Below are 23,906 nucleotides of genomic sequence, written 5' to 3' on the forward strand. Positions count from 1 at the left end.
TGACTAGTACTTATTGCTCACCTGTGTGTCAGTAGTACCCAGATCCTGTCATGATGGAGACTTGGAGGGCAGGAGGTAGCCATAGTAAACCCTCCTCATGGCTCAACATTCTGTAGCGTGCAGCTTGAGAACTTGGTGACTGTGTGAGATGATGAGTAGGGGGTGAAGGCTGAGTGTGTTAATGGAAATGATTTTCATTTGTTGGCATTCTAGCATCTGAGCTTTATCTTCAGTAAACCTTGGGACTATGAAATTGCAAATGGAAAATTTTAAGTGTGTAATAGCTTTAAAAATGTGAGTGGAACCACACTGTAGGCTTACTACTGTGCTGCGCCCATGACTTACCTCACAGGTACATCCTGCTGCTTGATTGTCATTTTATTATTCAGTTATCACAGCATTTACTTGGTGTGTGTGTGTGTGTGTGTGTGTGTTTTCAGATATACATGAGCCATGAGCCATGTCCGTGGAATGCATGGAGGCAGAGAGCAACACTCAGGAGTTTGTTATCATCTCCAACCTTGTGGGATTTAGGATTGAACTCAGGTCTTCAGGCCCGTGTGCAAACACCTCTGCTGGCTGAACTGCTGGCCAGCTATTTTCCAGACAGCACCTCGTTGTATACCAGGCTAGCCTTTGTCTTGCAGCAATTCTCCCATCTTCTCCTGAATGGTGGGATTTCTGGGGACTCCAAGATTCCATTTTAAAGGAGTTGTTGAGTCTTCCTTTAAAGCCATAGATAACAATGCAGAAGCAAATGCACATTGTTCTGTATTGAGAAGCACATTTGTTCTGAGATGGCACCGATAGGTTAAGCATCTAACTGAGTTCTATACATGTTTATCTCCTTAATATTTTCAAGCTATATTTTGATTGGATTTACTCTAATTTCTAAGCTGGTGTGGTTTTATTTATATTTGTTGAAAAATAGGACTTAAGACAACAAAAGCCCCCTTTGAGGTTATAACAAAAATAAACATCCATTTTCTCCCCAGCCCTGATTCCAAGCTCTAGTTACAATATTTTAAATTATTTTGTGTTTTAGTTGGATTTCTCCCTTAAAATAAATTGTATTAGGCTTGCTTTGATTGTCATTATCTATAGGTCTTTGATAGCAATTTCCTCATGTGTTTGAGCTAAATTCTTTTCCTTCCTTTCCTAGCTAGCTGAAGTTCATTTTGAGTCATTTTAAGACTGGTTATTACCCATGGTCTCCTATGAAGCTGGCAAACACAGTTGTCATGATTTGTTACTTCTTTTGTGTTTGAGGATGTATTTTAAAAAGAACTATTGTAATAGTGGTTAGGCCTTAGAATAATTTCACATTTGTTGCTATGACAGCAGCCACAGTGGGGTTTTAAATAATACAATGCAGCTTGCAGAGGTTTGCTATCTGGCCTTTGTGGCATCAAATAAATTTTAGCTCAGGGATTTGACTATGTGCATATGACCAATGTTAATAGGAATCTTTTAGTTAACTCCCAAAGTGGGTTTCCAAAATGTGAACTTTTGGCAAGTTCAGACAAATGTATCCTCCCCCACCCTTGGAAATGAATGATCATGAACATTATTTAAAGGTTACTTAAAGGATATCAGTGTGGAACTTCTTAGTTTGAGATTTTTCTTCCCATTATATAGTAGATTACTTCCTAGATAAGGAAGTGGTTAGCCCTGTAAGCAAAACTGTAACATTTGGTTTTGTTTTCTTAGACAGCTGTGTATATGAACACACACACACACACACACACACACACACACACACACACACACAGAGAGAGAGAGAGAGAGAGAGAGAGGAGAGGGAGAGCATATTTCACTAGTTGGAATTATAGACGTTAGCAGGCATGGAATCAAACCAGGAGGTCCCACATATAAAATTCTGCAGTTCTTCAGCAGCCCAGAGTGAGAAACTGTTTTGAACTGTTCATTTGTACAAATGCTATTCTTTTTTCACTTCTTGTTGAAATGGGAGTTTTGGGGCAGGCGGTGTGGGGAGCACTTTAACATTTAGTAGGCAAACAAGGTCCCCATTTGCTTGTAAAGGTTCTTTCTCATTCACTGAGAAATACTAACGTCTTTTGTGTGTTAATTCACCTAAAGTGAATGCTGCCTGTGCACTTGGGGAAATCTAACAATAAATAATATGGTGACAAAAGAGTGAAGTGTTGCTTTTGCAAAGCAAGTCTCTTGTCTGTTGGGGTGCCCTGCAGACTTATAAGAATAGTGCCTCCAGGAGATTGGGAAGAGAAGCCCTGACCTAGTCTGGGCATTGCATGCACAGACAGGCCAAGGAGGAGTAACAGACACCCTGCCCTCAGTCCCCCTGCTGAGCAATTACAAACTCTTGTTTTGTGGTTCTTTTTATTCCTTATATAGAATACATTTCTCCTGTCCTGTGTTTCTGATGCTGATCATTTCTAAAATAACCTCTACAGAGCCCTTTCTACTTTGCACAGTATTTCACAGCCTTCTTTCTTCACTCTTGTACAAGAAATGCATGAGCTAATAAAGTTTTTGTGAGCAGGAGATCATGAAGGCCATCTATGAGCACTGGAATCAGATGAGAAAGTTTTAATCTAGTTCAAAGTCAGGTGACCTTTCAAAATCTCCCCACTGAGTGCTGGAAAAGTGTTATTTGAAATTTCTGGCTCTCAAGACTTATTTTAGGTCAGAAGTGCACATTTGTACGTGCTTAGTAATAGATGAAAATTGTTAAATTCTGTGTTTTTCTTTTGTCTTTGATAATTCTAAACCACAATTTCTACATTCTAGATTCGATCGACCTAATGGAAAACACTGAAATGAATTTTGCTGAGCTAAAATTGACTCCCTGGTGTTTTGTATTTCATTTCCTCCACTAGTTACTGATCCTGGCTTTCTTTTTCTTTGGAACAGAGAAAATACTTGGATGCTTAGACATTCTTTTACATTGTTATCTTGGCTGAATGTGCAACATGAAAGGCTTTCCCAGTTATAGTTAAAGCAAACACAAAGGAGACATTTTAGAAGTGAAGTTCATTTTTTTTTCTTTGTATATTTGCTTATGGAATAAATGCAATCTCTAAGTTGATATGTTATGTCTCTGATTTTACAGGTTATTCTCTGTTATTCCTTGTATCTGAAATGTGACTAGTGATATTGAGACCAAATTTCACTTTTCATTTCTTGGTTATGTGAGGGTAGGGTTTCAAGCTTTGTGGGTTTTAAATGATTCAGTATTACTTTGGTCAATTGTTAATAATTTCTATTTTTGTTTTCTATCACAGTAATGCTTGCTAAGGCAAAAGTCAGTGTTGAAGCATTTTACCATGTCTAATTTGTATTATTTTGGGGTAGACCATCAAAATACTCATTAACTACTTAGTGACATGGTTTAAAATGGTTGGTGGCCAGATTGAGAAGGGAAAAGTAGATATCCTTGGGGCTGGAAGTTGCCCTCCTCCTCTGTTGGAGAAGGCTGGGTTGTAATCACAGCCCAGTGAGGCTCCCAGAGCGAGGTGTGAGGTTGTTTATTTTCACTCCAGAGATGTATATACTGCAGAAGGAAAACTCTGGCCTGGCTTAACCTAAGCAAGTCATTACTTAGCTACGATCTGACAGGCCATTTGATTAAGGCTGACAGAGCTCATATAATATCAGAACCAGACCCTCCTGGTGATTGATGATGCTGGGCTGTTTAAGGTTTTTTTTTATTTTATTGTTATTATTATTTTTAATATGAAAATAAAAAGATGAACAAGAATGAATACTAATTCTGACTTGTATTTGCCCAGTATAAACTGTCTGATAGAATTTTATCCGTAGTTAACATGCATTAATATGTATACTGTTTCTTAGGTGGCAGTTAAGTGGTTTTAGAACAATAGTGTCTTAGTTTTTGTCTGTAGGTTAATGTGACTTTATGCTGTTTCTGGTGCCATGTGCACCATAGTTTTTTTTTTTTTTTTCTTTCTGCAATCCTTCAGTCTTTTACTTGAGGTCCTGATTCCTAGCATAATGTCTTTAACATGGATTGCTTTGATATTATATATTCCTTAGTGTAATGGGATTAACCTAAAAAAGAAAAAAAAATCCCCTTCATTTTCTAATAAAATTAAATCAGTTTGGAAATGTTTGGCTTTAAGGCATTTTCAATTCTTTGCTTCTGAATTACAAGAAACCAACTTGACTTTTGTAATATCATATCTGGGCCATGGAGTGTAGCTGCTGTCCTCTGTGCTGTCCTCTGGGTTCCATGTTTCATTCCCGTTGACACAGTGTGACTGGAATGTGTCAAACGTTCTACCTGCATTCCTCAGCCTAGAGAGTTTGGGTCCAGCTAAGGATGACCCTCCCCCGTCCCTCATTTCCACCACACACACTAGTCTAGGCTTTCAGGGAAGCATAGTAATTTTTGTAGTGGCATTGAACTTGTACTCTGGAGAAAACATTGTACTGAAATTCTAACAATGCACAGGCTTTAAGATATACCAATTGGGGCCTATAAAAGAGAGGATAAAGCTTGGTTGTATTGCATTTATAGTTTTTGTAGGGTGGTGGTCTTGTGGCTTTGGAGTTGGGTAGCATTTACAAGATTATTTTAGCATTTATAATCTCAGGGAATGCGCGCATCTTGCATTTTTGAAAATATAATTCTTGCTTCATCTCCTAACACCATCTCTTAACCCAAATTTGTGAGAATGTGTGTGGTAGCCCTACCCCCTCCATCAATAACCTACAGCACCATAAAAACCAACCAATAACTACTGACCAAAACAGGTGAGTCTTTCTTCCTTCCTTCCTTCCTTTCTTCCTTTCTTCCTTTCTTCCTTCCTTCCTTCCTTCCTTTTCTTTTTTTTTTTCTTTTTTAGCTCTGATCTAAATACAGTATTTTAACATCCTAATTCCATACCTACTAATGAAGATAAAGTTTGTTTATGTAAATAGATCATCAAATTGATACTGCATGTACTGACAAGAAATAACTAAATCTTCTCTTGTACAAGTACGTGAGGTTGCCATTGTGGCAGGTTGTTTAATGAATGTACTTGATTTCCCTTAAATGTTTACTATAGTCAAGACTGAAAAGCAGGTGTTGGCAAGAAATAGACAGGTTGACCTGATGATTTTAGGAATTACTGAGGTTGGAATTTTATGTGCTGAGTCAGTCACCTTCTTGGTGTGGACTAGGATCACTACTCCAGAGTCCTTTGACTTACCACATCTTGCTGCTTTGTGACTTTGACTACAGTTCGTATGTTACAGGAAACCTGGCCAACATGTGTGATCAAATCCTGCTATTTAGCCCGTGCTGACAGGCCCTGTCTTAAATATCTACATAAAGATAATCACACATGCACTGTGTATGTTTGACAGCAAGGCCTTATGGACCAATCCTAATGTTGAGGTGTCTGTTTATCCACCACTGTTCCTTAGCCTCCTGGTGGCTGCTTTGTAGACTAGTGACTCAGGTGGGTGAGTCTCTTCCTCAGGCTCAAAGTGCCCTGTGATGACAGGTCCTCTTCATCCTGTTCTCACTCTGGCCTCTGGACTTCCTTCAGCTCCCTGTCACTTGCTTTGCTAATCGGACCCTCTTGGCACCTGTCTTAATTTATGTATAATGAAAATGTTGGCTGTGACTTTTTAAAGTTTGGTAGAAAGTGGATAAGGGAACACTGGCATAAGAGTAAGTAAAGAAGAAAATATGGATCCTTAGGAGAAGACAGAGTTGGGTGGTTGGTCAGGTCAGAGGGCATGAATGCCAAGGCTCGAAAGCCTGCTGGTAATGTTTGCCATTTTAACTATTTCATGTTGGCTTAGCAGAATGTTTCAACATAGGAACTCAGTAGTCAACTGTGTCATTTTTGGAAAACACTGCTGAGGTTCTTGCAGTATAGGTTTATTCATTTATCAAGTTTATGCATATTTACTTTGTGACAGCTGCTTCCCCCGTGGTGAGCAGAGCAAAACACACGGGAACTCCTCGAGAATGGAACTGACAAAGTGTATAATCTGGGACTACTAGAAAATGGTTTTAAAAGCTCTTTACTTTTTAGGACAGCTTCATGTACAGGTGAGTGGAAGGGATAAGGACTACTCACATATGCTCATCCTCAACCTCATTTGTGACTGGAAACAATCTAGCCTAGGTTCTTCATTTTCCTTATAGTATAGCAGGGCAGGTAAAGTGAGACCTGTCCTTTCCCCTTGTGATGTCTGTTCAGCTACATTGTTTTTCCTCCTGGAGACAGGGTTTCACTGTGTAGCACTGGCTGTCCTAGAACTTGCTCTTTATACCAGGCTGGCCTTGAACTCTCAGAAATCTGCCTACCTTTGTCTCCCAAGCGCTGGGATTAAAGACGTGAACCATCGTTGCCAGGGTGTCAGCTACAATTTTTATACATGGGAAGTCAGGTTAAAATGGAAGTCAAGGCCATTGTCGAGGAAAGGAAGCATCAAATCCCAAATCTTAGAGCAGTGTTTAGGGAGGTTAAGAGGGTAGCAGGACCTTACTTGAGCTGAATGTTGGGTTGGGCATAGTACATCCCTGTGGGTAAGTGTTTGACCGACCAGCTGGGTGAGATAATCATCATGAAGGGGGGGGGGCTTCTGGTATGGCTGGTTCTTTGTGAATGACAGAGACCTGTTCTATCGAGGAAAAGCAGTGGTGCTGACATAGGGTGAAGGTCTGAGAATCTAGAGGGAAGCAGGGCAACCCCTTTCATAAAGAGTGGTAACTAGCTGTTAAAAGTATACCAGTTTAAGACAGTGAAAACCCAAGTCTTTAGTTGCTTCTTAGCATTGGTCTTCAATCCAGTTTGGTTTTTAGTGATAATTTTATACTAACCTGGAGTAAAATGAGAAACAAATGAATAGCCAAGATGTGAAGTGATTGCTTCTGAAGCTACATTCTTTGTGAAATTACTTCCCAATTGCCTTTTTATCTCATTTGAATGGAACAGTCATAACAGATAACAGTTCTTAGTTAACAAAACAAAACTCATGTTCTTACATGGCAGATTTTGACAGTCATACATAGGACACAGGTGTTTTAAATATTTCTCCCGTTCTCCCTCACTATCATCATTTTCTGAAGTCCCGAGGACTGAACCCACAACCATGTTCATGTTAGGTGATTACCCTAAAACAGCCACCCACATTCTCAACATCCAGGTGTCTCCTTTTTAAATTTGGTTGTCAGCATCTCAAAGCCTGGGATGTATTGCTGTTGTCTAAATTCAGCAGGACATCAACACAGTTGTTGATGTTAGGATGTGGCTTCTTTGCTAGTTCATAGGCTAGGTGTTTGTTCATAAATGAGATGCATGTTAAGAATGAATGATGATTCTGTCTGGCCCCAGGGTTAAGTTGTTTTTTTTCTTCTCCAGCAGAAACTGGGAGAGCTCATCTAGTTTTAACGGCATATTGGTTGTTCTGTACCCTGAGGTTGGAAGGCAAGCTCCTAAAAAGCCCCTCTCTATAAAATAGTTGCTTTTCAGATGTTTTATTAGTACTGCTGCTGGTTATTTTAATTAGCAGTATGTTTTATTTGCACCTCCAGGCCATTTGAGCAAAGATTGTAATTCAGATAAACAAAACAATATCTGATGTTCTGGACCGCCCACACCTGCCATCTGGGCTTCGCCTCTGAGCTGCTTATGTTGGCAGTGAAGGCAGCAGAAAAAAAGGAGGTGCTTGTTGCGTGATGAAACTCTTCAAATGTAGATCTCCGGAGAGCTTGATACTTGAGTGTTTTTCTCCCCAACCCTCAATTTTAAAAACTAACATCATTTGTTTTAATATCCTTTATTAGCATGTGTTAGTTGTATTAGTTGCATATATGAATGTGGTTCTAGGTGGTACCTGCTTATGGCATGCATGGGTTAAATCCAGCTTGCTTTCTCCTACCTGCGTAGTTTTCTAATGGGCAATGTTCTTTTATTCAGTAATTCCCTTTTAAAAGAGAAGTTCCACAACACCAAAATAATTTTGTTTTCACTATCTACACATTTCCTATAGTATTTGCAGAATTCTGTGAATGCCTCATTGATGGCTTGACTGTGAAGTGGTAGGCACCACTTTTACAGAACAAGGGGATCCCATCGTTTAAGTTCTTGGAATGAAACCATGAACTCCAGGTCTCTTGCTTAAAACAAACAAACAAACAAACAAACAAAAACACAAGGACTATTACTTGTTTCATGAGTAGATACATATACTCGATCTACTCGATCCCTTGTTTGTGGAAGCACTGTGCTTCAGTTCTAGGGCTAAGGTCTTGGTGGCTTTGGCTTCTCTCTACTCCTATTTTAGGTGCAGAGTCTGGCATCTGCCAAAGATGAGGCAAGCCATCATGTAGAGGTGCATGCAGACTTCTGTGTTCTCTTTTCATTTAAGTGCAGCAGCTATAAAATGCTCATTATAGAATAGTAAGGCTGGAAAGTTGTGAATTTTTTTTTTCTTAGTCCACACCAAGTTAGGGAATGTTCTTTCTGAAAATTCTTTTTTCATAAATAAAAGAATAAATCATTTATGTCTGTATGTGATGTATGCATATGGTTGGTTGTCTCCTTCCACTTTTACTCAGGTTCCAGGAGTTGAACTCAGGTGATCTGGCCATGTAGCAACTGCCTTTATCCAATGGGGCACAATTACTATTCCATGTTTGAACATTCTTTTGTTGTTTTGTTTAAAGATTATGTAATACATCTATTTATCTGTCTATGTCTGTCTATCTATCATCTATCTGTCTGTCCATCCATCCATCCATCCATCCATCCATCCATCCATCCATCCATCCATCCAGAGAATGAGACTATGTATGTGCTTAATGTCTACCTCTAGGCCAGGGAACAACCTTTGGGTGTTGTCTACTATGTGGGGATTGAACTCAAGTTGTCAGGCTTGGAGGCAGGTGCCTTTTCCCTCTGAGACATCTTGCCAGTCCCTGCATGAACATAGTTAAGGAAAGGGAAATATATCAGCTTAAATTACCAACCAATAATTTTGTCTTGAAATATTTACAAACGAAATTCTGTCCCTTTGTTTTTTTTTTAACATTAAAAATGTTTGAAATTCCACAAGCATTTTAGGAATCAGAGTCTCTTTTATTATCTACTTTATTGCCCCATTCCTTACCAATCCTTTATTTCTGAGGTGCTTTGACCACTTGATGTGGTTTAAATATTTGCTCAGAGCTCACTTGCTGGAAACTTAATTTCCAGTGCAGGAGCGTCGAGAGTGAGCTCTCTAATGGGTGGTTGGATGTGTGAAAGCTCTGTCCTCATAAATGGACCAACGCCACCTGTAGGTATAAGTTACCACTACCTTGGGTTTCAGAGGATGACACAGACTGCATCTGTTGCTCCCCTGCTGTCTTGCTTTCTATCATAGGATGACAGTGCAAAGACTCCACCAGATACTACACTGATCTCTTGAACGTCTAGCCTTTATTACTGTGAGAGCCAAAGAGATCCCTGCTCTTTATGGATTACCCAGTCTGAGTATTTTGTTATACCAGCCTAAACAGTCTTTCTGTTGTAAAAATTATTGAAAATTATTCCTCTTTTGAGTTAAAAAAATTTAATGTGGTGTGTGTGTGTGTGTGTGTGTGTTTGCACGTGAACATACACATGATATATTCATGCTGGAGCACACATGTCATGATGTGTGTGTGTGGAGGTCAGAGGATGACTTGGTGGAGTCTATTTTCTCCTTGGACCTCTATGTGGGTTCCAGTGACTCATCAAACTTAAATTGTCATGCTTATGTAGTAGCTGCCTTTACCTGCTAAGCCATCTCTCTCACTCAAGTTTCAAGTCTACAAATTTCAGCCCCATTCATACCTGTAGCATGAATTTTAATTGTTCTTAATAAAAACTCAGTCAGATGTTGGGGTTAATGCTAAAGATCAGAGAAGCAAAGCAGCCAACCACTAGAAGTTCTTACCTTTACCAACGTTCAGATCAAAGGGGCGATCCTGTCTTCAGACTGCATCCTCAGACTGCTTAGACTGCACTGTTCCTCAGCCTGCACTGCTCCTCAGACTGCCTAGACTGCATCTCTCTCTTGTTTCCTCCCACCCTGTGTTCGTTTCTCCACTCAATCATATCCCTTTCTGTCTCTACTTCCTTAGTCCTGGGATTAAAGGTGTGTCACTTCACATACCTGTAAAATATTGGGTTGCACCAAAAGATGTTGGAAAAGTTAAACTATCAACCAAATCTTACAGCTTTCTTGCTATTCTGAAAACAAACAAAAACCCTGTATGAAAAACAAACAAACAAAACAAAAACCTCATTACAAAACAAAAACTCTTCATGTTATACATGAAAGTCAAGAATGACAAGAAGAGTCAGAACCCACAGGACTTTTTATGTATACAGACACGTGAAAGTATATCCTACAAATGAAAATCATGCCTGATCCAGGACAACTATGAAATCTTAGTAGTGGATGATAATTTCAGAATTATATTTGCTCTCATATTGCTGATACTGGTCTAAGAAACACAGTTTGTTTATTTATTAGTGGTTATAGTATGTTAAATGGTTTTATATTCTTGATTGTGTTTGAAAAATCCATTAATGAAACTACTGGATCATGATATTAAAGTTGAGACTTTATGAGGTTAAACAGAGGTATAATAATGATTTCTGTACCTCATTTATGCATTGATGCTGAAGTCAATAGATAATTTTTAGGAAAGTTTTGCAACAGGTAGTATCATTGGAATGTTTGCCTTTCATGCTGGCCCCTGTATCTGTATGTGTCTGTGTGCCCACTCATATGCTTTGTCTCTGTATCTGGACTTATTCTCTTTGGCTACCGTGTCTATCAGCAGCATTCAGTGCAATGTTCTGGTTGGTTTAGGTTGGGCCTAACAGAGTTATTCAGCAAATTATGCCTTATTTCTTGTAAACAGGCTGGTCCAATGTCATTGATGACCTCTCAGGCTTTTCTGGTTGGCCCGGGGCTTTGTGATCTAAAGTGAACTTAATTGACCTGTTTTGCTATTTTCTTGTTCGTAAGCATATTATATCCTGATCATTGCTTTATTTTCAGTGCTTGTTATTGTGTTAAGGTTTTCTGAAGTGCAGGTTTTCTTGGGTTGGCCCACTGTGTGCTTTGATTTATGTTTAGACTTGTCAGTCATTTTGGTCCGTTATGTGCTGACTAGGTGGTAATCTGTGATTGACTTGTATGTCAACTTTTGAATGAGCCTGGAGAGTTCTATTATCAGTGCGCAGCTGCTCATCCATGGTAGAATGGCAGGTTTGATGAAGCTGTGTCTGATCTAATTCTCATCACTAAATGGAGCAAAGAAATCTAGGGTTCGTCAAGCCTTTTGTGAAGCTGAGTCTAAAGGTAAACAGATAACCCAAAACTAAGACCAATACATTCTAAATTATAGAAGACTTATAACTCAGCAGGTTGAGACATGTAAAAGTCACCACAACAGATCCTTCATTCATGGGTGGTGATTCAAATTTACTTGCAGCAAATATTTTTCTTGGCATTCCGACCCTCCCTCCCCCAGTTTGCTTTCACCAGTGCTTGACTATATATATTAGTGTGTACTTCATGCAAATTAGTTCCTCCTTAAACCCCTCCCCCAGTTACTAAAATGAAGTCTAAACCCTATGGGGGTTGTGTTTTGTAACTGCCCAGTGAAATTTTTGGCTCAGCGCATCATTTGGTCTGAGCAAAGCTCTGGGCTTTTAAACAGCAATATTAATAATATTACCTAAGCATTTCTTTTTCAACTTTTTCCATGTGCCTCCTTCTCATCCCCTACCAAGGGAGGCTAGCCAAGTGCCTGATGGCACCATTACAACACCAGTCTGTTCTACTTTAGCTAGTTCTTAACAAACTTAAAAACAAAAAACAAAAAATGAAACTTCTCTTTGAGCGTTTGTTTTGTGGTTACCATAATTCTGCTATTTTTCCCCACAAAGCCAATGCTGACAGTAATCCCAGATCCACTGAACGGTGCGTTTGTGGCAAGTGTTGACTTCATAGTATTGCACAGTGATTCTTTGAAATTTGCTTATTTTATCTTTTGGGGAATCTTTCCCAAGCTGCTTTTTAACATTTCACCATTTGTATACAGTTATGCTCTTAAGTATTCATAGCCCCTCCACTCCCGTACAATTCATGGTGGTTGCCAGAACTTTCTGGTCTCCACCACTCTTGCTTTCCTTTGCTCAAAAGTGGGAAGAAGTCATCTGTTAGGAAGAGCGGGAAGGGACTCTCGAAGAGTCTTTTTTGAAAAGCACCCAAATATTGTGAGTAGAGCCTAGCTCTGCACTCAGGGCTTCCTTTGCTGTCTAATTGGGGCCACATTGATGCCTGCTGTAGCTGGCAGCCCCTGGCTGTTGCCTTTTTTTTTTTTTTTTTTTTTTAATTGTGACCCTTGATCCCTGCGACCTTTCCTGGGTTAGTCCTAGGCCTTTCCATTGTGTCAGTGCTGGAGTGGCTCATGTGGAGTTGATTATTTCTTTGCTCACTTGGCCTTCTTGGTGCCACAACTCCCACGCCACTTCCATTTTCTCTCTCCACTTTTGCTGGTGCTCAGTGAGAGGGAACACTTGCAGGCAGCAGGGTCATTTTTATGTTTGGCTGGCTCAACGGAAACACGGGAGAGGTGGGGGAAAGGTTAAAAAATCTGTGGGTGCCCGCTTTGAAGGAGAAGGCTGACCTGAACGGTGGCACAATGAAGTGCGCACAAATGACACTGTCTGTGTTTCACACTGAGAGGGCTTCACCCAGTGAGAGGAGTCCAGTCGCTTGCAGCTCTCCTGTGAAGTTGACAGATCCCTCCTCTCACCTCCAGCCCGTGCAGCAGGTCAGAGAATAAACAATCATTGTTACTTGCCCACGGCTGTTCTAAGGGATGCTTTAGTTTGTAAGTGCACCCCCAAGCCAGAATGGCAGGATACTACAAAATATATTTTTTGTGGCTAGTAATAGTGGTCCGGGCTTCGCTGCTTCTTGCCTTATCCTCTTTCATTCCCTCCTGTAAAATTACTGAAAGATAAATGCCAGCTGCTTTCTCACTTGGGGAGACCACATGTACACAGCAAGGAGACTCTCGTATCAAAGCCTTTAGTAATTATGAAGGAATGACAGTTTGGGGGGGTGTGGGCCATGTTTGGTTACCTAGCTCATAGCACCTTCTAAAAGTGCATTAGAGGTTGGGGTGGGGTGGGTTGGTACTGATTTAGTGATACTTCAGCACTGATTTCTCCATCAAGCTTGTTCAATCTTATCCCTGGATAATCTGTTCTGTTTCCCTCCCCCTTTTAATTCTTCTAGCAGCAGCTTTGCTGGGTCCTTAGTTTTGAATGGGGAGTTCCTGCTTATTTAAACTGGGTGCCTTTTCAGGACTCAGCCTGGGGTACCCTCCTCTAGGAGTCAGCCTGGGGTACGCTCCTCTGGGAGTTAGCCTGGGGTACCCTCCTCTATTGGGCCAGCAGCTCTGTTTGCTGTTGGCCTCCATAAACCCCCATTCTGCTGGACCATCAGCCCTCTTACATTCCTTCTTAGATCCCACTCAGCATCTCCACAGTACACACACCCCATTCCCTGCAATACCTTCCAGACAAGGCACAAAGGCCCTGCTCTTTCTCATAGATTTCCTGTCTGAGAAAACGCAGACCATCTACACAGTCCCTTGTCTTAGTCAGAAGCAGGCATTTCAGTTCCTTCTTTACTATCAGAGCAGCCAGGAAACAGGAAGTGGATAGACAAATGGGTTCCAGGGATGTCTGAGTAGTGTATTCTTTGCCAGACCTGCATCCTATCAGTTTTACCTTTTACATCACTTAAATATGTTCAGGTCTTAGGGATTTTCAAATCTTTAAAATTTCTGACTTTCTCTAGTGCGAGTTTCTTTCTCTTTCTCACCAGCCTCCCCTAACTTGTCTTCAGCCATTCTCCACATTGCAGTGTGTATGGCTTTTCAGAGGTGCAGGTCTGAGCATGCCCTCTTCTGTAGAAAATGGTCCTTCTCTCAGGGTAGAAGCCGAATACCTCAGAGTGATTTATAGTGTCTTTATGCTCTGCTCTGGTTTTATGTGCCTGTGTAACTCTCCCTCTCTGAACATAGCTCCTTCGCCCCCCATGCTCCAGTCTGTATACTTCCTTACTCCATATGTAGATTATGTACTACACTATCCATACGTTCTAGAATCTGTCTTGTCTATTCCTTCTCTCCTCTTAGCCACTCTCTTCCCCGAATTCTTTAATTTATTAATCTGATTTAATTTAGTGTATCTTTCTGTGAAGTGTCTCCACACACACACACACACACACACACACACACACACACACACACACACACACACGTAGCCTAGGTTGGTTTTGAACTTGCAGGAAGCAATTTTCCTGCCTCCTCTCAAAAGTCTTAGCCCCCAGGTCAAGGTGCAGCAATCCTTCCATCCTTCCTGTTATCTGTACATGTTGATCCATTGCTCACTCAGCTTTTCCACACTTAACTGTGTTACTCCCTGAAAACTTTTATTTCCTAAAAACTCAGTCACTTAATGAAGTAAAGTTTGATTGACTGTGGTGGAAACATTAGGTTAGGCTCCATTCAAAAGGCAGGCAGATCTCTGTGAGTTTGAGGCCAGCCTGTTCTACAAAGTGTGTTCCAGGACAGGCTCCAAAGCTACAGAGAAACCCTGCCTCCAAAAACCAAAACCAAACCAGGAATAATACCTGTTGAACAGTGAAATCAGATTTCTAGAGGTGATAGACACGTAGGCGCTAACAAGACATTCTTTGAATGGTTTTTTCTTTTTTCTTTTTTTGTAATGACTCTTTGTTGTCTTGTGTTCAGAGTGTACTTAAAGTTCTGGCAGGGAAAAAAAGACTATAGCAAAATAAAGATGAAATATGAATGTTTTCTGACCCTTGGAAATGGGGCCGTGGCTCTAGACAGATTAGGAGAACACACTGCCTTCCTACTTGGCATCTGTCTACTGAGCCGTCTGTTTTGGGGACCATCTAATCAACATGCAATTCAACTTTTTAGCATGATGCTTCTGACTAAATGAGTCATAAATGGGTGATTGTATCTTTAAAGGTGTTTACAAACCAAGGCACAACTTTTTGAGGTGCTTTTCTTTAGCCTCAGAAAGTTGTATTGCATAGAAAGAAGCCATTCACAAAGTAGTGAAGCTCTTGAATAGCCACTCTGACAGAAAGTGGCTATCTGGACAGTGGCTGTTACGGAAGTCTGTATTATAGTTGCTTCTACACCTATCATCTTTTATCTGACTACAGTAAGCCCACATGGTAGGCACCATATTGTCCTCAGTAGCCTAGTACCTGGCATACAGTAAGCATACAGCACAAATCTGAAGAATGGAAAATTACATTCCTGTGCTTTGAACTTTTAAATACCCTTTGCTTGATGCATGTATAACCTTTGTATTCTGGTGTTGTGTTCATGCTCTCTCTCTCTCTCTTTTTTTTTTTTTCAGTTGAAATTTACTTCCATTCAGGACTTATTCCTTTCTCATCTTTGTACTTCTCACAGCATCTTACCCAAAGATGTCCTGTGTGTTGACTAATTCATTAAAAGAATGCTGGTACAAGAGAAGAATTCATAGGAAATAATATTAGCTTCTTCACTAAATTATTTAAATATTTTGAATGAAGAAAGACTCGACAGGAAACTCAAAGTTGTATATGATTAAGGTAGCCAAATGTGCTCTTTTTGTTTGTTTTTTAAAAATGTCTTCTGTTTGACTTCCCTGGTTATAACTGTACCGGATTAATCTTACAGCACTTAACCAAATTTTTCCTCTAAGCATATCCTAGATTTTAATTGCTTAAAAAATTTTTTTTTCTCAACAGTTGCCAAATGGCACATTTTGAAATTGATTGAAAATGAGAATCAATTCTCTCTTTTTGTTAAGATCACATTTCATGAAGAATAAGATTCCTTTAAAATGCAAACTTTAACATTTTTCAATTTTGAAGTACTATACTGATCCCAAAGCCACGTTTTTGTTCACAATTAGGGGAAGAGAGGGAGGGAGGGCTGGGGAGGGGTTAATTCTAAGAGAGCTTCGATCAGCTTGGGGGAGATGGAGAGGTGCCAGGGAGGGGTTAATTCAGAGAGCCTTGATCAGCCTTGGGAAAGCAAAAGTGATGCTTCAAAAACAAAGAAATCAAATCTAAAAACTCAGGAAGGGCTTTCCCCAAAGGACTATTCTGGCAGTGTGTTGAAGAGGGGTTATAAAAGCAGTAAGTTCACAACCTGAACAATGAGTTAAGAAAACTTTGGGGAAGTGTTTCCTTTCTGAGCTAAGATGAGACATACCTTCAGCCTCCTGCTGCCAGCAGAACCTCTGCTGAGCCCAGCATGGTGCAGAAAGTATGGCTCATACACAAATCACCTGTGTGGGGAAGGGGAAGGCTTCACTCTTGGTTGCTTAGAAAACAGCAGCTCTTCTTTGACCCTCAAGATTTAAGGAGCAGAACTTTGCCAGATGGCATTCCAGCTCTCTTCAGGAAAGAGTTGGCCTGGTTTGTAGACAAATGGACCTGTTTCTTGTAGCTGCTGCCCTTTCTTTTTGGTACTCTGCTGTCCATGGGAGCATCTGTACTACCAGAGCCTTCCCTGGGAGAACAGTGACTATGAAACATCTTTTCAGAACTGCAGTGGAAGGGCATGATTATATCAGAATGAACTTCATCTGAACATATGAAAGAGAGAAGGACTTTCTCATGGTTGATCAGTTCCCTCTGAGACCAGTGAGATAGAGAAGCCTTACCTGTGTGTATTACCTCCCTAAGTTAGGAAAATAGGATGTCATCAGACTTTTGCATATAAGTTTATTTTTAGAGAAATACATGATAAATTAAAACCACACAGTAACTACAGTGACTCCTTATCCTTTTCATGGATTTAGGGTAAAAAGCAGATTTTTGTACCCATGATATTTTTCTCATTGGTAGGTCAAAGGTGAACAGAGTGTGCTTAATATGGATGGGGTATCATTACTTTAACCAGTTGAACAATTATAGATACATATATATGTGTATATATATGTATATATATATGCATACACACATAAATATATATATATACATATATATGTATATATATTTATTTTATTTTTTTTGAGACAGGATCTCTCTGTGGCTTTGGAGAATGTCCAGGAACTAGCTCTTGTAGCCCAGGTTGGTCTCGAACTCACAGAGAGCCTCCTGCCTCTGCCTCCCTAGTGCTAGGATCAAAGGCGTGCACCACCACCGCCTGGTTTAAGCAATTATATTTTTTATTCACATTTGGCTTACACAGTACACGGATTTGCACCTTAAACTGAGAGGAGAGTCATCTTCCTGTTCTGATGGTGATTATTGGGAATGGTGGCTTCTTCGTCAAAAATGCCTTGTAGATATGCATGTAAAAATATTTAAAATGTTCATGTCCTTGATGTAGGAATTCTACTTCCAAGAATATCACATCAGGACACATAATTAAGAGTATCTCAGTGATAATCATTCATATGCATGAGATGTATGGTATCTCTCCACAGCAATAGAAACCCTAACTAAGACAGGGTATCTGTAAGTGTTACATATGATGTTCATGAAAGGTTTTAATAAGAAAAATGATTACTAGACAAGATTAATGAAAGGATTTAAAATCATTACACATTCTTTTTATTTATTTTTTTAAATTTTACATGTCAATCCCAGTTCTTTCTCCCTCCCTCTTTTCATTCCTCCCTTCCTCCCTCCCTCCCTTCCTCTTACCCTTTCTCCCCTCTCACATGCACCCTGACCACCCTCCCCTCCCATCTTCCCACCCCCATTCCACATGTAGGGCTATGTTATCCAGGTGGGGTCATGTAAATCTGTCAAGTTATTTGAAGTAGGGACTAGGACTTCTCTCCTGTCTCTAGGTTAAGGGAGTATCCCTCCATGAGGGATGTGTTCGCAAGGTCCTTTTGTGCACCAGGGATACATCCTGGCTCCACTGTCTGAGGTCGCTTAGACTGCTCAGTCCTTCTGGCTGAGATCCATATTCAGGGGGGCCTGAGTCAGTCCCATGCTGGATTCCCAGCTATCAGTCTGGGGGCCCGTTAGCTCCTCCTTGTTCAGGTCAGCTGTCTTTATGTGTTTCTGCAACCTGATCTTGTCCCCTCTCTCTGCATCTGGATTCTAGTTTGCCTCAGTGTTTAGTTGTGGGTGTCTGCTTCTCTTTCCAACAGGTACTAGATGAGGGCTCCATGATGGTGGATAGGTTAGTTGTATTAATTGTGCATATGTACACACATACGAGGAGGATTGAGAGGGCATGTATCAGAATGCTGATGTGTTATCGCTGGGTGGTAGAACGTTCACTTTTATTTTCCCTATGTATTTTCTGCACATCCAACATATTCTATGATGAAGGGTTGTGTTTTTTAATGAATTTTTATATATACTTTCCCTTAACGATTTTTAAAATAGAACTAACATATTCATTGTCAATTATATGAAAAAAATATGTTCAACACAGCATTATGTTAAGACTGGATATTTTTTGAAAAGTGTTAAATGAGATAAATGATGAAGTTAAAAAATAACAGTATGATTTTAATCAGAATTCCATTCCATCTGATATGATTTAGGTCTATATTCTGATTTTAAGTTTTACAGGGAAATCCCTGAATGCTGTGTATTCTTTACTAGAGGTCAAAAAAACCTTAGGCAAGGGATGTAACCGAGAGGTGTGTGGTGTAGGGTGGAGTGCTGTTTCTCTGGACCTTCATTCTGTTGGTCACTGTTTCAGCAGAGAGGATGTGAAGGGGATAGGATAACAACTTTGTTGAAGCAGTTAGAGCTGTTTTCTACCCAAGGTAAAGGTAGATGTCTGCTGTGAGAGAGGTGACATACAAGGTCATGCTACCTGTGTATAATATAGCAGGAGCAAAATTGTTCATCACCCAGGGGAATGCAGGGAAAGTTGTGTGTGTCTGTGTGTGGGATGAGGGAGGAAGAGGAGGGGGGAGAGAGAGTAATAACTCAGAGTCACTCTAATATTAGGGTATTATGTTTTTGACAAAGGAGGTACTTTTGAAAGTGATATGGAATGGAGTGATTCATTTCCAGTGTTGCTCACGGGTCTCTGATCTGTCATGTCACATCTGTGCTGTGAGTGGTGTGTGGTGACAAGGTTGTGAGAGCCTGTTGCTGCTGAGTACAAGTCACTGGACCCATAGATGACATTACCTCTGTAGTTCTCTTACTGTGAGCTGTGCATACACAGAAGTTAAGCCCACCGATACTTAGTAAGTTCCTCTTATGGACATTGGGTTTTTGTAACTTTCAAGATTAACTGAGATCATGTCTGTAATTCCAGCATCAAGGGGGTAGAGACAGGAGAATTGTTGCAAGTTTGAGGCTAGCCTGGGTTACATAGTTAGAGGCTAGCCATGAGTACACAGTGAAACCCTGTCTAAAATTAGTGTAAAAGAGCAGTCCAGTAGGTTTTATCGAGGAGGCTTCTGTGTGGTCTATTTAGGTTGAAATAATGAGCTGTGAAACTTCAAAGAGGAACTGTAAATTAGGTCAGAAGTGAGGGTTAAAGTTCACTGTAAAATCCATGTCGCTGCCTTTTAATAAATAAATAGTTAGAGAAGGATTTGGCAAAAGGAAGACATGATCCTCCATGTGCACATTTTCTCAGAAAGTGTCTCCTGTTACCAAGTCCTGTGAATGTTTACTTTGCCTTCACACCACTGCTTTGTCTGTCCTTAGCTTTAAACTAGCAGAATTCAAATAAATCCAGAGGTTTTCACACAACTGACCCTTTCTGCCAATGAGTGTGCTAGTACATCTGCTCCCACTTCTTAAAGGGGTCACCAAGAAAAAGAGTGGAAAGTTTTCTGTGACCTGATGTCAGTGATCTAGTTCTGCTTAAGTTTGTAAGCCTCCAGACTCTGGAGTAGGAGAAACAGATGAGCACCTCCCGAGACACCGGCTCACGAAGACTCAGTGCTTTGTTCTATATTACTGCCCAGTTACATTCCTAAGGGATTGTTAAGATAGCCCCATCATTCACTTTTGTTGTATCATAGTCATAGAGTCTGTTTCCAGCCCTGGCCAAGCAGGAATGCAGGGCAGGATCTGCAGTGGTTACTGATAACCCTGCCCAGCATAATGCATAGAAAGGCGTGGGTGGGGTGGGGTGTTTAATACATCTTTGCTGATGAATGGAGGAACAAATGGTATAGCTAGAGTGTCCTAAGTTCCAATGTCACACTTTATTAACTGTGACTGCACATTTGGGAATTTCATTTTATTAAAGTAGTCCGTTTATTTTAAGGGACATTATAGAATGTTTCTAGAAAGTAGAATTTTACAACATTGAATATGCTTGCTTTTAAGGAAGATACATCATGTTCCTTGGAAAAGTGAGAACAAAGTAGAAAGATGTCTAGGCTTAGGGAGGGGATTTAGCCATTATCTCAAGGACACACAGACATTCCTAAACTTATTTATTTTGCTCATTGTTCATCTCTCCCATTAGAATATAAGGTTTAAACTTATGTCTATGATACTTACTTTTATTTTTGTCATGACTGTCCTGTGTCTAGCCTTTAGGATTGTATCTACTAAATAATAAATATTTAAAAATATTTGTTGCATGAATCAATGACATATACATATACACATACACACACACACACACACACACACACACACACACACACACACACACACATATATATATATATATATATATATATATATATATTCTAAATTGTTTCCAAAAAGAACTCATTGATTCTACCTCTACCCATCATATACATGGTGTTTGTTTCCATGTCCTTGCCAGTCCTTGGATTTATGGATTTCTTAAAAGTTTTCTAAGTGTGCCATCCTGTGCTCCCTCCCCTGGGGGGGGGCAGGAGAATAAGCCAGAAACAACCTTCCCTCAGGTGGCATCTGTTAGAACTATTCGTCTGCCTGCTGCCATGTTCTTCCTGTTTTTCTGCTGCTTGGCAAATTTGGGGATGTCTTTATCCTTCCTTCTTCCATTATTGCCTGCTCTCCACAGTTCCCGCTAAGTTAGCCTTCCTCGGCTGACCCATTCCTGTCAACATTGTGAGCCATTTGCTTGCACCTTTTGGATAGCAGCTGGACTCTGCTTCTCACCTGGGTTGAGAGCGCTGATGACTAGAGACTTTCCTGGATTTTGCCCCTTCATTGCTTCTTTCTTCACGTTCCCATTGTGGCTCTGTCCAGTCTCTAAAGGTCCTTGCTGGGCATGACTTGTTCTCTAAGCATATTTTCTATAGAAAAGCCTGAGATGGTGCCTGACTTTCTTATATCTGAAATCTATATTCCCAGCTCTGACTCCTCCCTATGACTCCAGAACCAGTTAATCAACTTTGGATCTCATGGGTAGCATCTGGGTGTCCAGAAGATATCTTAAATGTTCCTCAGTCACTCAGGACTGCTGGCTCTCCCTTCTTCACATTGTATCCCCCTCTCTGGGTTTTTCTCCTTTAGTAAGCAGGCATTCTTTGTCCCTTTACACCAAAACCCAAGAGTTATCCTTGACATGTCTCTGCATCTCACCCACACTTCACGTCCATGCCTCTGTGGTTCTGCTTTAGACTATGTCCTGAATCCATTTTCATTTCATTGTCACAGCTCACAAATCATGTTTGTCACCATCATGCTCTCCTCTGTCTCCCAAGGGTGCAGTGTCTCGTGATGGTTCTTCCTCTTCCGTTCTTCCCACTCCAGTGTGTTCTAAGTCAGCTCTGAGTAGTTCCTAGTGAAAAGAACCGTAGTTTCTTGGGAGAAGGAATTCATGTCTAACCCTAGTTTAGTGTCTAGATTTGTGTGTGGATGGTATGACTCTTGAAGAATATAGACGAGGTGTTCAGTTCAAAGATGTTAGTGGTTCTTATGGTTTAGATTGTCTTTCTTTTAAATGTTTGCTAGTGAGCTGAGGCCTGGGCTTTCTCTGGAAGTCTTCCCTGCCTACTTCTGTAATTGGGCGCTATGCATCCAGACCTCGGACCCTTATGGACACTGCTGTATGTTCTTGGGATTCTCTGTTCTTCTGTGAGTTCAGGTAAGAGGAGAAAGATGGGGCTTGGGGTGAAGCCTATCTTCATTTTAACCTTTTTGATTTAAACTTATATGAAGGTGGATATACACGCATAACAATGTGTAATTCATCGTGTAGTATTTATTACTTATTAAAAATACTGTAGGGACCTGGCATAGTGGCACACCTTTAATCCTAGCATTTGGTTGGCAGAGGTAGGATGATCTCTGAGTTTGAGACCAAGATGGGCTTATGAATTTTTTATAAGCATTAACAACTACCACATATAGAAATAAGAGATTGCCTTAGTTATAGATGAAGATGAAATGTATTCAATGCACTTTCTCCCCCTTCCTCCTCTCTTCATTTGCACACCGGAATGTTCTCTTGCAGACTTGGCACCTTATTTTATTTCTGAGCCACTCTCTGCTGTCCAGAAGCTTGGTAAACCCGTGGTCCTACATTGTTCTGCTAAACCCGTCACTGCTCGAATCTCATGGTTGCATAATGGGAAACGATTGGACAGAAACACGGAACAGATTAAGATTCATCAGGGGACTTTGACAATTCTGTCTCTTAACCCTTCCCTTTCTGGTTGCTACCAGTGCATTGCCAACAACAGCATTGGTGCCATCGTGAGTGGCCCTGCAACAGTGTCCACTGCAGGTGAGTGTTGTTTGAATCTTGCTACCTGTTGTTTTTCTTGAAATATATGGGTTTTCTATTTGTCTCTGCAATTTTTATAGTGGGAAAAACTTGGGCACTGAAACGATACATTCAGGGGTCTGAGAGTACTTATCCTAACTGTTTAGACTTCAAATAGCTGGAACCTTGGTAGCCCAGCCTTGTAGCTTAATCTCTATCAATAGTGTGGAAATGATTTTTTTTTTTTTTTCAAATTAGCACAGGGCAGTTTTCTAGTGTAAATTCTGGACAACATCCTTGTGAATCTTTTAAAGTCATTAACATCAGTACAGACAAAAAAGTTGGCTTTTATACTCATTTATTTTATGCAGTCCCTTATCTTTCTTTCACGTCTAATTGTTTTATTTTGCTTGATTACCAGGGGATTTTAATTTTTGTAATTGAAACCAGGCTAAAGAAGCGGGGGGGGGGGTGTGAACTGACTGTAAAGAAAGGAATGTGAAGAATTGAACTTATGGAAAATCTGGAATGCATGGTTTTCCTTAGTAAGTTTGAGCCATCTGCCTTTCAAATGGCGATGGCTTCCAGTAATGGAAAACGGCTTTGCGAGGGCACCCCTATTTACAGAACAAATCTGGATTCCCCTGGAGTAGAGAGTTTGTCATAACTGAGAAGAGTAAATGTTTTTGTAGAGCTGTGACCCATGCACAGCTCCAAGACACACACTGGAGGGTTGATTTCCTGGAGGCAGGCAGCTGGCTTCCTTGGGTGGTGGGGATAACACAGGGCCTGCTCAGTCCACAGTAAACTGTCTAAGCTGAAAGGAATCAGTACCAAGCTGGTGCATCCAGGCTCAGTGGGCTACTGTGTTATATGTCCTGGGTTCATTCCCAGAAGCCGTTTTATTGCAGGGGAAGTGAGTTTTGGTGAAGACCCCTCTGGATGGGGAAGAATTTGCCTTGACAGAATGAGGGTGACTATGCTTTGCAGCTATCTTTGATGTTTGGAGCAGTTTGTTTTCCTTACATTTGCCTGAAGGCAGTAACTGTGAAAACCTATGTGCCCTGACTTAGCCACCAGCCCTTAAGCACTCACCTCTGCCTCAGTGACTTTCTCATTGCTGGCTGTGGTGGCTCACACCTGTAACCCTAGCAGTTGGGAGGCTGAGGCAGGAGGATCACAAGTTCAAAACTAGCCTGAGCTGCATAGT

General features: G+C 40.6%; 1 protein-coding gene across 4 annotated transcripts in view; it reads left to right on the top strand.

Annotated features, from left to right (window-relative positions):
• Positions 1-23,906, top strand: part of Cdon (cell adhesion associated, oncogene regulated) — an 85,274-nt gene that overhangs the window by 10,193 nt on the left and 51,175 nt on the right. For all 4 annotated transcript variants that reach the window (XM_051197063.1, XM_051197067.1, XM_051197062.1 and 1 more), the window contains exons 2-3: positions 21,943-22,075; positions 22,445-22,717. In XM_051197063.1, coding sequence (XP_051053020.1) covers positions 22,003-22,075; positions 22,445-22,717 — 346 coding nt within the window. In that variant the 5' untranslated portion in view covers positions 21,943-22,002. The remainder of the gene's footprint in view (positions 1-21,942; positions 22,076-22,444; positions 22,718-23,906) is intronic.

The sequence above is a fragment of the Phodopus roborovskii genome, unplaced genomic scaffold, assembly GCF_943737965.1.
Source record: "Phodopus roborovskii unplaced genomic scaffold, PHOROB, whole genome shotgun sequence".
Classification (NCBI taxonomy): Eukaryota; Metazoa; Chordata; class Mammalia; order Rodentia; family Cricetidae; genus Phodopus; species Phodopus roborovskii.